A 14,255-nucleotide genomic window follows, 5' to 3' on the forward strand; every position below is an offset into this window, starting at 1 on the left:
CTACCAGTGTGGAAGCCCACCAGTCCAACCAAGAGGAGACGTGAACTAAGTCTTTCGACATCTCCTCCATCATCGCAGCCTCCGACTGCGAAAAACAAATCGGGGCTGAAGAGGCTCTGTCCTCCGAGGCACCCTATCCCAGAACGTCGAAGGCAGGCTCCACCTTGCAGGCTCCCGGTCGTTGTCCCTCTGGAACATAAACCCTGCTCTATGTCTTGAGCCCTTAGAGCAACTTCGAAGAGCTCTGCGTTTTGGGAGCTTCGGCATTGCCTGCCACAACTTTATCGACATGAGCCCGTCCCAGGACGAGATCTCGGGCCACAGGTAGGGCCAGGGAGGTTTTCTGTTGGACGGGTGCCTGCATCAAGCGGGTCAGGCTGGACCTCCAGTAGTCCTCATCGGTTGTAACCGGTCCTCAATTCTATGATGCCTTCGAATCAGGCCTATAACCCTCCGATAGGCCGAGTCCTCGGTCGGGGAACCTTCTCTACCGTCAGCAGAACCTTCGGCCTGATCCCGAGGAGCCGGGTCACCGGGCACTCCCACCGGGCGCTTTGGTTCTGGAACAACAGGCACTCCCCTGCGGTGGTACCGGTCTTCCCCGGCGGAAACCTCCGCACCAGGTTCGGGGGTCAGAACTGGCATCGCCGTGCCGGCGAGGACTACCGTTCGTGCATTCTCTCTGGGGGACGAGGACGCGGATCCCGTGGGCTGACCTGACGGAGGGAACCGTTCCTTAAAGTCCGAGGGCCGATCCAGCTGTGCTGATTCGGCCAGGCTGCCCGTAAGGAAGCACGGTTCCCCCCGTTGGGCGGGGTGAACCGGAAGCTTCGCGGCCTTACGCCCTCCGGAAGCGGCCTTCTCGCATTTCTCCCTACGAGGGTCATATCTTCGTCTGGAGGATGGCCTCCGTGGCGAGAAATCACTGGATTGCCGGTCCGGGGAACACTGCAATTCAGACTTACGGGGAACGAAGACCCAATCACCACCGGGGGACCTACTCCTCCTGTGTTTCCTCCGTGGAGAGCGGGACCGTCTCCTGCTGAACCTCGAACGGGATCTTGAGCGGGAACGCCTGCTCCTGGACCGCTCCCTCCGGCGCCGATGTCTCCTCCTGGTTTCTTCTTCTGAAGAGAACGAAGCCCCACCATCCGAAGAGCCCGACGAAACTGTACCACCCGCACGACGGGCAGAAGCGGGGGCTACGGAGGGCTTCGCGACTCGCTGTGTACCAGAGGTAGAGGGTTGCAGGAAGGTTTCTGGAACCGCCGTCAGAGGAGCTGGAAGAGGGCTGACGCCCTACACTAGGGAACCAGGTATCCAGGCCCTCTTCCATTCGCATTGGGGACCTTGGGGACCTACCTGGCGTTTTAGGGAGCTTCCACCCGAAGGACTCACTTACTGTGGAGTCTAACTTACCCTGGGCATCGCCAGCTGCCGAAGAACCTGAAACACAGGCCCACGAAGCGGGCGAAGAAACAGGCACAACATTACTACACCATAAGGGGTCGTCGGAGGAAACGTGCCCCCCCCCCAACCACAAGGGCAGAGTCTCCAGAACCCCCCGACATAGCACTACCAGGGCCCCCACTAGCCTGAGAAGTCCCAGCAACCCCCACTTCACACACATTAGACTCCTGGGGAAGAACCCTCGGCTCTTTCCCCGCAACGGACTTACCTCGTCCCCTACTCTGGGTAGGGGAAGTCGAGACAGAAGCCCCGTCGGACCGTCCACTGGGCGACGGTAGCGGCGAAGAGATGCTAGATTTCCTGGGCGAACGTTTCGACGACTTCTTTTTCTTAGTGCCGTATCGCACCCACTGTATCTCACTCCAACTAACACACTCAATGCACGTATCCGATGGCGAACACATCCTGCCCCTACAGGAAGAGCAAAGGGAGTGAGGGTCTACTTCGGGCTTGGAGAGGAACGCTCCACACGACTTTCCAGCTCTAGGCCCAGGACAACGGCGGATCTGCTCCATAGCACACAACCACAAGGCACAGGAACGAAGGGAATCAAAGGGATACACTTGGGAAGCACAAGGAAGAGTAGTGAACACGCAAGAACACAAGGGATAAGCACAAAGCTACCACGCGGTAACCACGCGTGACACACGAGGCGGACACAAAGGGTCGAGAGAGACGAGAGCGACGTGAGAGTATGGTATCACGTCGCGACCAGAGAACTTACTGACTCACGGGACCCAAGCGGACCTCGACCTAGCTCAAAGGCTACCATCAAGGCACGTTCTCTCACTCCCGGGTTAGCCCTCCATAGAAAACGGGTATAGGGTATACTACACAAAACTCTGGTTGGTAGAGAGGAGATTACAGGTAACTCCTAAGAAAGTAGTTCGAGGTAAGTATTTGTGTTGGAACAAACTATCATTGGCTGCACAGTAGAAGACATCATCAGCTTCATCATCATCATTTCTACTGTACAGCAAATTCATCGCCATCATCATTCAAGTTTTTCTTGAACTTCTTTCGTGGTGAGTACAGTAACGATCTTTATTTTTTACTTTAATATTCTAACATTTTAATATTTGTGCCTGTTTTAGTTTAGTACTGTATGCATTAAGTTAAAGGGAAGGTTTTAAAAGTCTGAAGAGTATACATGTTGTAACCTATCATATTTTTTTTGTTTAAAATTTACATTTACGTACGTAAAACAATCTCTCTCTCTCTCTCTCTCTTGTAAATTTTTTCCTGCTTTGCTACGTACAGTATGTACTGTATGATTTTATATAGATACAGTAAATAATATTTGTAATAACATATTTTCTAAAAGCTTTTACTGCAAATATCATTATTTATCACTTTCATCATGCGCGTTAAATGCCTTCTTTGTTTACTGAGCGTACTTTATGACGCCGTCGTTTCAGGCGGCGTCATACAGAAAAACATTTCATTTGGAAGTCCTAAGAAAAATTAAGTAAAACATTGGTAATAACAAAATCAACATACTGTATAATCAATATAATCGATGCAAAAACTAACCTATACACAGATGTGTACAGTACACTAAATGCGTTTGTTTCTTCATTATGATCAGAGAAATGTAAACAAAACATTGGTTGCCATTTTTTATTGTGCTTTTTGGCGTGTTTAGGAAACGCATGATATAAAATCGCCTTTAATATTTGTGCCTGTTTTAGTTTAGGGTACTGTAGTACATGCATTAAGTGTTCTGTACATTAAAGGGTAGTTTGTTAACAGTACTACGTACAAGGGAAGGTTTTAAGTCTGAATATACATGTTAAATAAATAGGTAAATATGGTGTCAATACCTCGCGGATTTTCACCGATCGCGGTCGGGTCTGGAACCTATCTACCGCGATAAATGAGGGTTCACTGTAGTTCTAATAGGAGACACTTCTAAAGGGAACATCTTATCTGCATAATCAAAAAGGTATAAATCCCCACTCAGTGCATTTGGGGGGATCTAAACATAGCAGAATAGTCTAGGATAGAAGCATCCAGCAAATGTGGCTCAGGAAGCATAGCTGCCGTAGCCAGGAGATCCGCGATAAAAACAGGTTCAATTTTGTAATGCACATTACTGACACTTGGAGATATGTTAATGAAATTAGGGCCATTGGCTTCCGTAAAAGAACTTGTTGGGGGAGGCATCGCTCAACAATGAACTTACCTTGTGTTTCTTCTCACCACTCCACGAGGAAGGAGAGTGATCTCTCCTTGTTCGCTTCTTCTGACGAGAACGATATCTATTCCACTGGGAGGATGACAACTCACATGAAGATTCCACCACACATCTCTTTCCTCTACAAGATGGATATACTGTATCAGGTGAGGATCCCATCTATCCTGCCCATAAAGGTTCCACAAGGGTGACCATTACAGCTGAGACAGAAACGCATGGAGTTCATAGTCGAAAGGCACACACTTTAATTAAAAAATAATGAATACGCTAGTGACAAATAATGTCAAAGACACAAAGACAAGCAAAATAAGGGTGACAAGCAGGCAATGCGATTGTCTAATCATAGGAGTGAAGACAGGCCCATCTGACTCCCCAAGACAGCCAGATGTGTTATGACTAGACGCTCGGGACAAGCATATAGCCCATCATGTGCAGTAGCTTGCCAAGCAGCATAGCATGACACAATCTATGGAATTTTTTTTGGCCATAAAAAACAAAAACCACAGTTAACCCCTTTAAATGACTCAGAAGTTTGTATTTGCATAGGAATAAATATAGGCAAGCTTTTGCATTCATTTCTATTTGACAAAATAATGAGAGGGTTCAGGAGACACTGGACAAGCCTATAGGACTGTGGGTTCCAAACCTCCCATCACATGGTCTAAAATTACCCCTGGTATAGTTACCTTTGGACAAGGAGAGAAATAAATCTATATTCACTACAGCATGTGAAGAAAAACACTCAATTTAGCTTAAATTTATATTATGAAAAATCTGGCAATTCACAAGGGTTAACATTAAATTCTTGGTAATGATTAAGTTTGAAAAATGGATATTCTTATATAATCAGATAATATAAAGATTTGAGGATTAAAAAAGAATATCTATATAAAAATCAATTTCAGTACACTGTACAGTACTGTATTATGCAAAAACCAAAATTTAAATTTTAGGTTAAATACACAAATCATAATTTCTTTAGCTTAAATGAAGAACACTAATCATCATAAAGTGAAACATGCAATATAATATTTTTTTACAATACTTAATGTATATGAATGCTATTTAAAACCTCGTTTCATAAATGGGAAACATACAAAGATAAAAATCTAATTTACCTAATACACTCATAATTTTATCGAAAAGTATTTGAATGTTTAGGCATCTTTGACCTTCCAAGAAGCAGATATTTAGCCAACAATACTTGTATCACAGATTGAACCACCAGGTATGGTACTGGATAAAAACCAATTTCCTGCTTATAAAATTGATATCTACTGAGAAGAAACTGCTTGAAACATTCCTGAGGTATTTTATCCTTCTTCAATTTTATACTAGTAAATTATATCACTTATCTAAACAATAGAGTTAATCTAATTCAGCTTGCACCTTTACTCTGAAATTCATATTGTCACTAGTTCAACTCCAGTAAGCCACTTCTCACAAAATCATCATGACATAGCTTAAATGATCTTTCTTTATTTGTTTTAAAAGTGTCATTTACTGTTATGAATGTACAGTATATCGTGAATCATTGAGACAACCTTGAGTAAATACTATAACTAAAAGCCACCAATAATATATACAGGCAATAAATGATTCAAGCCAGATATCAGACATTCTAAATATGCTCAAGTGACAATATCTCAAAGTTATAAACTAGTGTAACTCTAGAAACGGGAAGGAACAAAATATTGAAACATGCCACATTAACTGTTATGCAAACTTTGATAAGTTCAAAGCCATTCGAACTTTACAGTTTTCCCTTTTTTTAACGAATCATAATAACTTAAAAGAAAATTGTTTATAATTTATCATGAGTTATGAAGATTCTAAAACAAATAAACATTTCATGGAAATGTCATTCAGCCACCAAATGATAGAGCTGTAATTAAAAAACTACTTAGAGCAAACTTATCATCTAGAATCATTGACTAATCTCTTTTTGCCCTTAGGGCTAGAGAGAGTAATAAGTGAAACTCTACGTGGAGTCTTGGACGTGCTTGTTGGTGTTTTCACTGGCGAAAGGTTTCTTGTGGATTTTACAGGACTTTCATTATCTCCTTCAAATCTCTTTGTTACTTCCTCATCTATTTCTACCTCTGCAACTCTGTCATTCTTTGGACTTGAAACTGTTTTCAAAGGTAATCGCCTTGGAGTCTTCTGTGCTATCTTTGACGGAGACTTGGCATCATTCGTAGCTTTGCCCTTAGGACTGGATACTGTAGTTAGAAGTACCCTCCTTGGGTTTCTTTGAGTACCTGTAGCTTTACTAGGTGAAAGGCTATCACTGGCTACCTTTGACGGACTTAGATTCTCTGCTTCTATTTTCACAGATGAATCTGTAACTGAATTCTTCTTTTTATCTTTAGGACTAGAAAGTGTGGTTAAACTAATGTGGCGAGGAGTCTTTGATGACCTTGTTGGGGTTCTAGCTGGGGAACTGGCAGTTTTTTCTGGACTTTCCATCTCAACATCTTTGCTTTGTTCCTGCACAGGAAAAATCAACCAAGAATTAAACTTGTATCCTATGCTTAGGATACAAAATAATTTCATCCTCAATGTACTGAATTATATTTTATAAGGATATCTGATTACAAAATAACTTCCTTAAATTTCACTATAGTATTTCAAAACATCGCTATCACTGTTGATACCTAAAGTTTAAAAGTACAATAATAATGCCCATTTATCATCAGTATTGAATTTTAATTGAGGGAATTATACATTTTAAAAAATACTCATTAAATTAGAATATGAAACACCAAAATTAAATGAAATAATAAAATCTCTATATCATCATTATCAAGTATTATTTCAGACCACCAAGTATTATTTGTAGACTCAAAGGATATGCTCACATATACATACATACATATACCAAGGCACTTCCCCCAATTTTGGGGGGTGGCCGACATCAAACCAATGAAACAAAAAAGGGGACGTCTCCTCTCTATGTTCCTCCTGTATTATAATCCTGTGAGACATCAAAGAGATGCTCACATATGGAGAATGAAAATTGAAGCAAGACAGTTGAAGTTCTGTTATTGAAAGGCTCGGTGGGACAAAATGAAAAGTATAATACTGATGATGTTAAAGACTCTTTGACAACCTGGCTGAATCAGTCTCAAATAGTGAGGGTTTTTCTGCTATTTCACAGCCCTTTTGAGGCAACTGTTATTTGGATGGAAGTGCCACGCCAGAATACACCCTTCTTAGTCAAAATAATAAAGATAAACTTGGAATCACTGATGGATCTGCTGCTGATAGGAGATTTCACCTTTCCCTAAGATTTTAATCAATTCTTAGAGGATTACCTCAAGGGCTCGCAGATTTTATGGAACTGCAAAGGTTATATGTGGTCTTTCTTTCCAAAAAAAAAACTGGATGCCTATGTAAGCATGAAGCAACAAGGTGATGGCTTACCCATCTCAAGAAACAATCAGGGCAGCAGAATTCAACGCTTAACAGTTTTGCTTTTTGTGTATGTTACGCCCTCCCTCTCAGAAAGTTGGAGCTACCAGTAGATCAGAGTACCTGCTCAGCTATAGCAAAGTCATTGTGTAAGCCTACATATGAGGTTGTACAGAACTTGCCAAAATTATGTTTGAGGCAATACACCAGGTATTAGTATCTGTCCTGTAATTTGGAAAATATTGAAGTAATTTTTCTACAGTAACTTTCTTCATGAGTCCCCTTTTCCTCAAGCCTTGGTGGATAGAGCTAGGCCAAATGCTTTGGTGACTTATACTTCTCTTACAGAAGTGGAGAAAAAAGAAGTTTTATCAGGGGCTATAATATAATTGTGATCAGTAGCAGTGCAACTTGCAACGAGACCGGCATCCAAACAGTTTAAGCACAGCCTGTCCAGTATGGTATCAATTTCCCTCAGGGTGGTTGAAGGCCACTGCAACAACCATCTTCTTGGACTAAAGCCGAAAATAATTTGGGATACTTCCACAGGAGGGAGAAAGGTAGGAAGTAGACTAACGAAGGTCAGGGTTCACAGGCCTTTTCTCAGGAGCAGCAGCATATCATCAGCTCGTGAAGAATGCTTTGCTGAAAGTATTTGAATGCACGGCAGAAGGATTTCGAAGTAAGTTTCAAAGTTATAAAAGTTCACAAAGGTGAGACCACTCAACATAGAGTTGCATTTAGCCTTGCTAGAGTATGTTTTCTGTGGAAAAAAGTCCAGCCACAAAGCGCTACTGTGAAGGATATGCTGTTAGAACAACAAAGCCTCCAGGAAGAGTTGCTACTGCTGTTACCCAAGAAGTAACGGGAACAGAAATGGCTGCTTCCTTTGTAGAAGCAGATGATGAGGGATGGTTCGTAAAAAATGGAAGTACTGTACTAGTATATTTTCAGCAAAATGTGGTACAATGAAAACAGTGATGGGCGTGGTAGGACATCAAATACTAGCCATAATGGATGGTGGATCTACAACCATACTGCTGAAGAAGAACTTGGTGCCCATTGAAAGTTTACCAGCAATACTGTGAATATTGTATTGGCAAATTCTACAGTTTATTGTTACCCAGAAGCTGAGATCGAGATAAAAACTTTGTACTTTAAAGGTAAAGTAAAAGCTGTATGTCTGATTATCCAGTTATTTGACCTTATCATTGGCAATATCCCTCCTTTTTTCCAATGGTTTAAAACCAGGATATAACACATGCTGTAGTAACACATAATAAAGCAAAGAAGAAAAGGTCATCGCCAAAAGTGAAAATGGCAGAACTCAACCAGATAAGTCAAGATAAGGATAACAGTGATCTTCAGAACAAAGCTAAATCCATAAACAACTAAAGTATGTTAATGAAGAAGAAAAAATGCATTATTATCATTAGCTAAGTTACAACCATAGTTGGAAAAGCATAATGCTAAAAGCCCAAAGGCTCCAACAGGGAAAAATAGCCCAGTAAGGAAAGGAAATAAGAATATAAATGAACTATATGAAAATTAATAAACAAAGTAAAATATTTTAAGAACAGCAACAATATTACAAAAGACCTTTCATATCTATAAAAAGAGACATGACAGTCTGTTCAACATAAAAATGTTTGCTGCAAGTTTGAACTTTTGAAGTTCTACTAATTTGACTACCCAAATAGGAAGATCACTCCACAACTTGGTCACAGCTGGAATAAAACTTCTAGAATACTGTGTAGCATTAAGCCTCATGATAGAGAAGACCTGAATGTAAAGGATAGTCAGAATCATGAAAAATTTTATGCAACATGCATAACGACTAATTGAATGACTGTGCCAGAGATTAATATCTTGATCAGGAATAAGAAATTTAATAGACGGTAAGTTCCTGTCTAACAAATTTAGACGAGAATCAGCAGCTGAAGACCAGACAGGAGAACAATACTCGAAAGAAGGTAGAATGAAAGAATTAAAACACTTCGTCAGAATAGATTGATCACCGGAAATCTTGAAAGACTTTCTCAATAAGCCAATTTTTTGTGCAATGGAAGAAGACACAGACCTAATGTGTTTCTCAAAAGTAAATTTGCTGTCGAGAATCACATATTCTCCTAAAATTTTAAGTGATACAGAGTTAAAGAAACATTATCAATGCCAAGATCCAGATGTTGAAAAGAAACTGTCCTTGACCAACTTACTATCACATTTTTCATTTTGTTAGGATTCAACATCATGCCATATAACCATATAATTTGCACCATGCACTAATTATAGCTACATCTCTATTAAGGGATTCAGGAACCCCAGATCTACATTCAGGAGATAGAATTAATGCAGAGAGAGTAGCATCATCAATATATGCCAAAAGCTTGTTTTCTGGGACGATCCACATGTCATGTGTATATAGTATGAAAGTAATAGGCCAAGAACACTATCCCAAGGAACACCAGATATCACATTCCTATACTCACTATAGGGCCCATCAACAACTCTTTGCAATCTGTTACTTAGAAATTCAACAATTCTAAGAAAAGACCCATTCACTCCCAACTGTTTAAGTTTGAAAACAAGGGCCTTGTGATTAACATGGTCAAAAGCAACACTAAAATCCAGGACAATCATACACACTTCATGACCACAATCAAGGGATTTCTGGACAGCATTAGAGATTGTAAGAACGGCATCGTATGCTCCAAGGCCTTTACAAAAGCAAAGTTGCAAACTATGTAACAGATGATTGCCTTCTGTAAACCTATTTAGACGTTTTTCTGAAAGTCATTCAAAAACTTTAGATAGTATGGGAGTTATGGAAATTGGGCGGTAATCAGTTGGACTTGAGCTACAAACCCATTCAAATAATGGAGTAACATCACAGATTCTCCAACAAGCACTAAAAGTTCCTCTTCTTGCTAACTTGCGCAAAAGAAACAAGATAACTTTGGAGCTAAGAAATCTGCAGTCTTTATAAAAAACAAAAGGAAAAATACTATTTGGGTCTGCACCTCCATAAGCATCAAGGTCCATCTAGAGAGCTTTAATTTCACGAGATCAAAAAGCTGAACTAGTTAATTTAGCCTCAGGAAAACTGGAATCAGGAAGATCAAGTTTCTCATGAATCTGCTTACTGACAAACACATCAGCCAAAAGAGTTACCTTTTTCTTTGGACAATGAGTGACAGAGCCATCTGGTTAACGTGAAGGAGGAACCATTGCGTCTACACCAGAGTACAGATTCAAGGTTAGCCCACTGCTCATGTTTTTGAGTTCTACAAGAAAGGGTTTCTTTTATGGTTAAATTGTATTCCTTTTCAGTTGAAGTATAAACCCTTTGAGCCAAAGCTCTTAGCTGAGTATAGTTATTTCATGTCAAATCTCCTGCTTCTCCAAATAACCATGTCTACAATCATCATTGAACCAGGGTTTGTCTTTCACTTGGTACCTTAGGACACGAGAATGGATACCCTTATCAATAATGCTGACTAGATTTTCATTCAAGGGAGCAATAGGATCAACACCATTAGACTATTATGACCAACTGAAGCCCAAAAGATCACTCAAAATGCCATTTCAGTCTTCTTGAGATTTTATATAAATCTTACATGAGTATGATACATCAGGGACAGGCTGCTCAGTCTTCACTACTAATGAAATCGAAGCATGATCAGATGTTCCTACTGGAGAACCAACCTTACTTGTTACAACCCCAGGGGAGTCGGTGTATACAAGGTCCAAGCAGTTACCAGACCTGCGAGTAGCTTTATTTTTTTACTTGCTCACAGCCTAATTCAAAGACCAAGTCCAAAGCTCTTAAGCCATGGCGATCAGTAGGAGAAACATTATTCAACCACTCGCTAGGGTGAGCATTGAAATAAACAAAAAAAACAAAAGGAGCCTTTCTAATATTATCTTGTATCTTAGCCACAATGGTAAGCATACAGCCTGGGTTCTGGTAGATCAAACCCACACAAAAGTTGTTATGTCTGCCACACACTTTTATTACCTGAATCTTATGACATCCAAATTCATAGCAGGACTTATGAGAAGCGTGGTACTCAATTCTAATATACACCGCCATTCACCTGGCCCAAGGAATGGCATCCAGTTTCAAAATTATTGGCTTCTTAAAATCAGTTATAAGTAGCTCAGATGAGTGCCTCATATCAGAAACCAAAGTTTCTGACCACAAAAGAATATCATACTGTCTGGACGCAACTGTAAGGTCCTGTATATTTGCATGAAGAGCACGAATATTTTATTTTAATTTTTCATTACTTCTTATATCTTTTATCTATTTTCTTGTTTCCTTTCCTCACTGTACTATTTTTCCCTGTTGGAGCTTTTGGGATTATAGCATCTTGCTTTTCCAACTAGGGTTGTAGCTTGGCTAGTAATAATAATAATAATACTGTAATAATACAGTAGACGTCACTGACGAAGGCTAGTAATGTCTCCAGACAAGATAAGAATTAATGGCAATAAGAAAGATGCATCATACTTAAAAACTACATTAACAATAATGATAACAAAAACAATATGTACAGAAATCAAAATAAAGTGATTGATAAAAAACAGACAACAGATACAGTCAGAAAAACTGCTCAACATGGCAGAGCCAATGCAACATGCAAGGCTAAATACCCTCCAGGATAGCCACGTCAACTGAAGGGAGGGGAGTAAGGATAGTTTTGATCAGCAAAAGAAACGCTAAAGGAAAAGATAACCTCTTGATAAAATACCAAGCATCCATGGCCCTTCTATTCAGCCTACCCAACACACCATTTAAAAAAAAAAAAAAAAAAAAAAAAAAAAAAAAAAAAAAAAAAAAAAAAAAAATGCCTGAGTGTACCCTTATGCAAGTTTACCCATACTAAGTCCAAAGAAGTCTCTCAGTTCATAGTGATGAGTAGGAAGCTCTGAGATCATTAGGAGGAGGTAATCAGAAGGATAACTGATTGCACCTCAGGTGTATCGTGAAGCTATAATGGATTTAGTATGATGGGAGGACATCATGGCATAGGTAAAACTAGTGACTGAATCTTAAACAAGTTTCATTGGCCTGGAGTATCACAAAAGATAACCAATCATCAAACTGATTTAGATACAGTACTACCTCTTGATACAAAATTTCCTGTATACAAAGAAGATACAAAGATTAATTTGGCTCATATTACAAAAAAACACCTCATAATACAAAACGAGATTCAACAGTCTGCCGAAAAATAACTTTAAAATTCGGGTGATGCAAAACTACTCACCACCATCGTCCTGCTCTCCCATTGGTTATCTCCCTACCTTGATGTTAAGTTTCACCGTCACATCCTGCTCTCCAATTCTAAATCAATAAGTATATTTTTAAGTTAAAAAAACATAATGAACAGTATTGTATTGTGTGTACGTACGCCACAATGCTACTACGCATATCAAAACATTAGTAATATATTTTTCTTTCATTTTGGTAAATAAATAACATATCGCAACCTATTTTACCTTTCAATGTCATGATCATTTATTTACAATTAATTCTATATTAATAAGTACATTTTTAAATTAAAAAAACATAATGAACAAACTCGTATATGTACGAACGCACAAAGCTAATACACATATCAAACATATTAGAGATATATTATTCGTTAATTTCAGTAAATAAATAAGAGATTGTAGCATTTTTTCCTTTTAATGTCATGATTATTTATTTAGAATTAATTTTATATCAATAAATACATTTCTAAAAAGAAAAAAAAAAACTATGAACAGTACTGAATTGTGTGTATGTATAGTATGTACGTACAAACAATGCCACTACACATACCAAAATAATAGCAATATATTTCTCTTTCATTTTGGTAAGAAAAAAAAAAAAATATTTAAAAACTATAGAACAAAGTTTATTCCTCTTACAAAGTAAGAGCATGTACATATTAACATCAATGAATCTTACTTTTATTACAATAAAACGGCTTAAAATAAGTGTAAAAAAAAAAAAAAAAACCAGGTAGGTTATTTATCGACATATTACCAATGAATATCAATTGTATTTCTGAACAATATATTAAGTACGGTTAAAAATATGCTCAAGTTGAAGAAAACGTACCTCTCAACACTAAGGGTAACATGAACTCTTCAATACGAGGCAACGGATCTGCTACTCAAACTATACACAAGATTTTTCACCATCGGATATACTTGCTCTTTCTCTATTTAACCTACACTTCCATCTTTATTTGTTTTACTACTGTGGGAGGGTGGGCTGTGGCACCCTAGCAGTACCAGCTGAACTCGGATGAGTCCCTTGTTAAGCTGGAGGAACGTAGAGTAGAGGTCCCCTTTTATGTTTGTTTCTTTTGTTGATGTCGGCTACCCCCCAAAATTGGGGGAAGTGCCTTGGTATATGTATGTATGTACTACTGATTACAGAATAAATTTGTCGAAAGTTTGCTTTATTTTCCATTGTATTTCACTCTAACCAACCAAAATATTTTTTCAATTCATTGAGAAGTGATTATAGAATAATTTTTCAGAAATGTGTCTTATATTACCTTCTAAAATAACAGTAAAGCACTGTGATTTTATGTAAAGATGATATTTTAATTATAAAATAAATTTTTGAATATACTTACCCGGTGAATATATAATAGCTGCAACTCTGCGGCTCGACAGAAAACACACTAAAAAAACTCGCGAGCGATCGCTATGAAGGTTGCGGGTGTGCCCACCAGCGCCAACTGTCGGCCAGATACCACTCTTGTATGTAAACAAACCCTTCAATTCTTCTCGTCCCGCTGCGTCTCTATTGGGGAGGAAGGGAGGGTCATTTAATTTATATATTCACCAGGTAAGTATATTCAAAAATTTATTTTATAATTAAAATATCATTTTTAAATATTTAACTTAGCCGGTGAATATATAATAGCTGATTCACACCCAAGGCGGTGGGTAGAGACCAGAGTTAATAAAGTTTACAGCGTATAAGCTAAGAGTTTTTTCATTTTGACAGTTATCAATATAACAAAACCAAAATATATAGGTACCTGGTAAGGAAGTTGACTTAGACGATTACTCTGCCTTGTAAGTCTGTCTTCCTCACGGAGCCCAGCGATCCTCTTAGGATGCTGACAGACTCCCAGGAGCTGAAGTATCAAGGGCTGCAACCCAT

General features: G+C 39.1%; 1 protein-coding gene across 1 annotated transcript in view; it reads right to left on the reverse strand.

Annotated features, from left to right (window-relative positions):
• Positions 1-4,839: 4,839 nt before the first annotated feature.
• Positions 4,840-14,255, reverse strand: part of Caf1-105 (chromatin assembly factor 1, p105 subunit) — a 100,156-nt gene continuing 90,740 nt past the window's right edge. The window contains exon 12 of the mRNA XM_068345129.1: positions 4,840-6,157. Within this exon, the coding sequence (XP_068201230.1) occupies positions 5,585-6,157 (573 nt within the window). The 3' untranslated portion in view covers positions 4,840-5,584. The remainder of the gene's footprint in view (positions 6,158-14,255) is intronic.

This window comes from Palaemon carinicauda, chromosome 21 (genome assembly GCF_036898095.1).
Source record: "Palaemon carinicauda isolate YSFRI2023 chromosome 21, ASM3689809v2, whole genome shotgun sequence".
Taxonomy (NCBI): domain Eukaryota; kingdom Metazoa; phylum Arthropoda; class Malacostraca; order Decapoda; family Palaemonidae; genus Palaemon; species Palaemon carinicauda.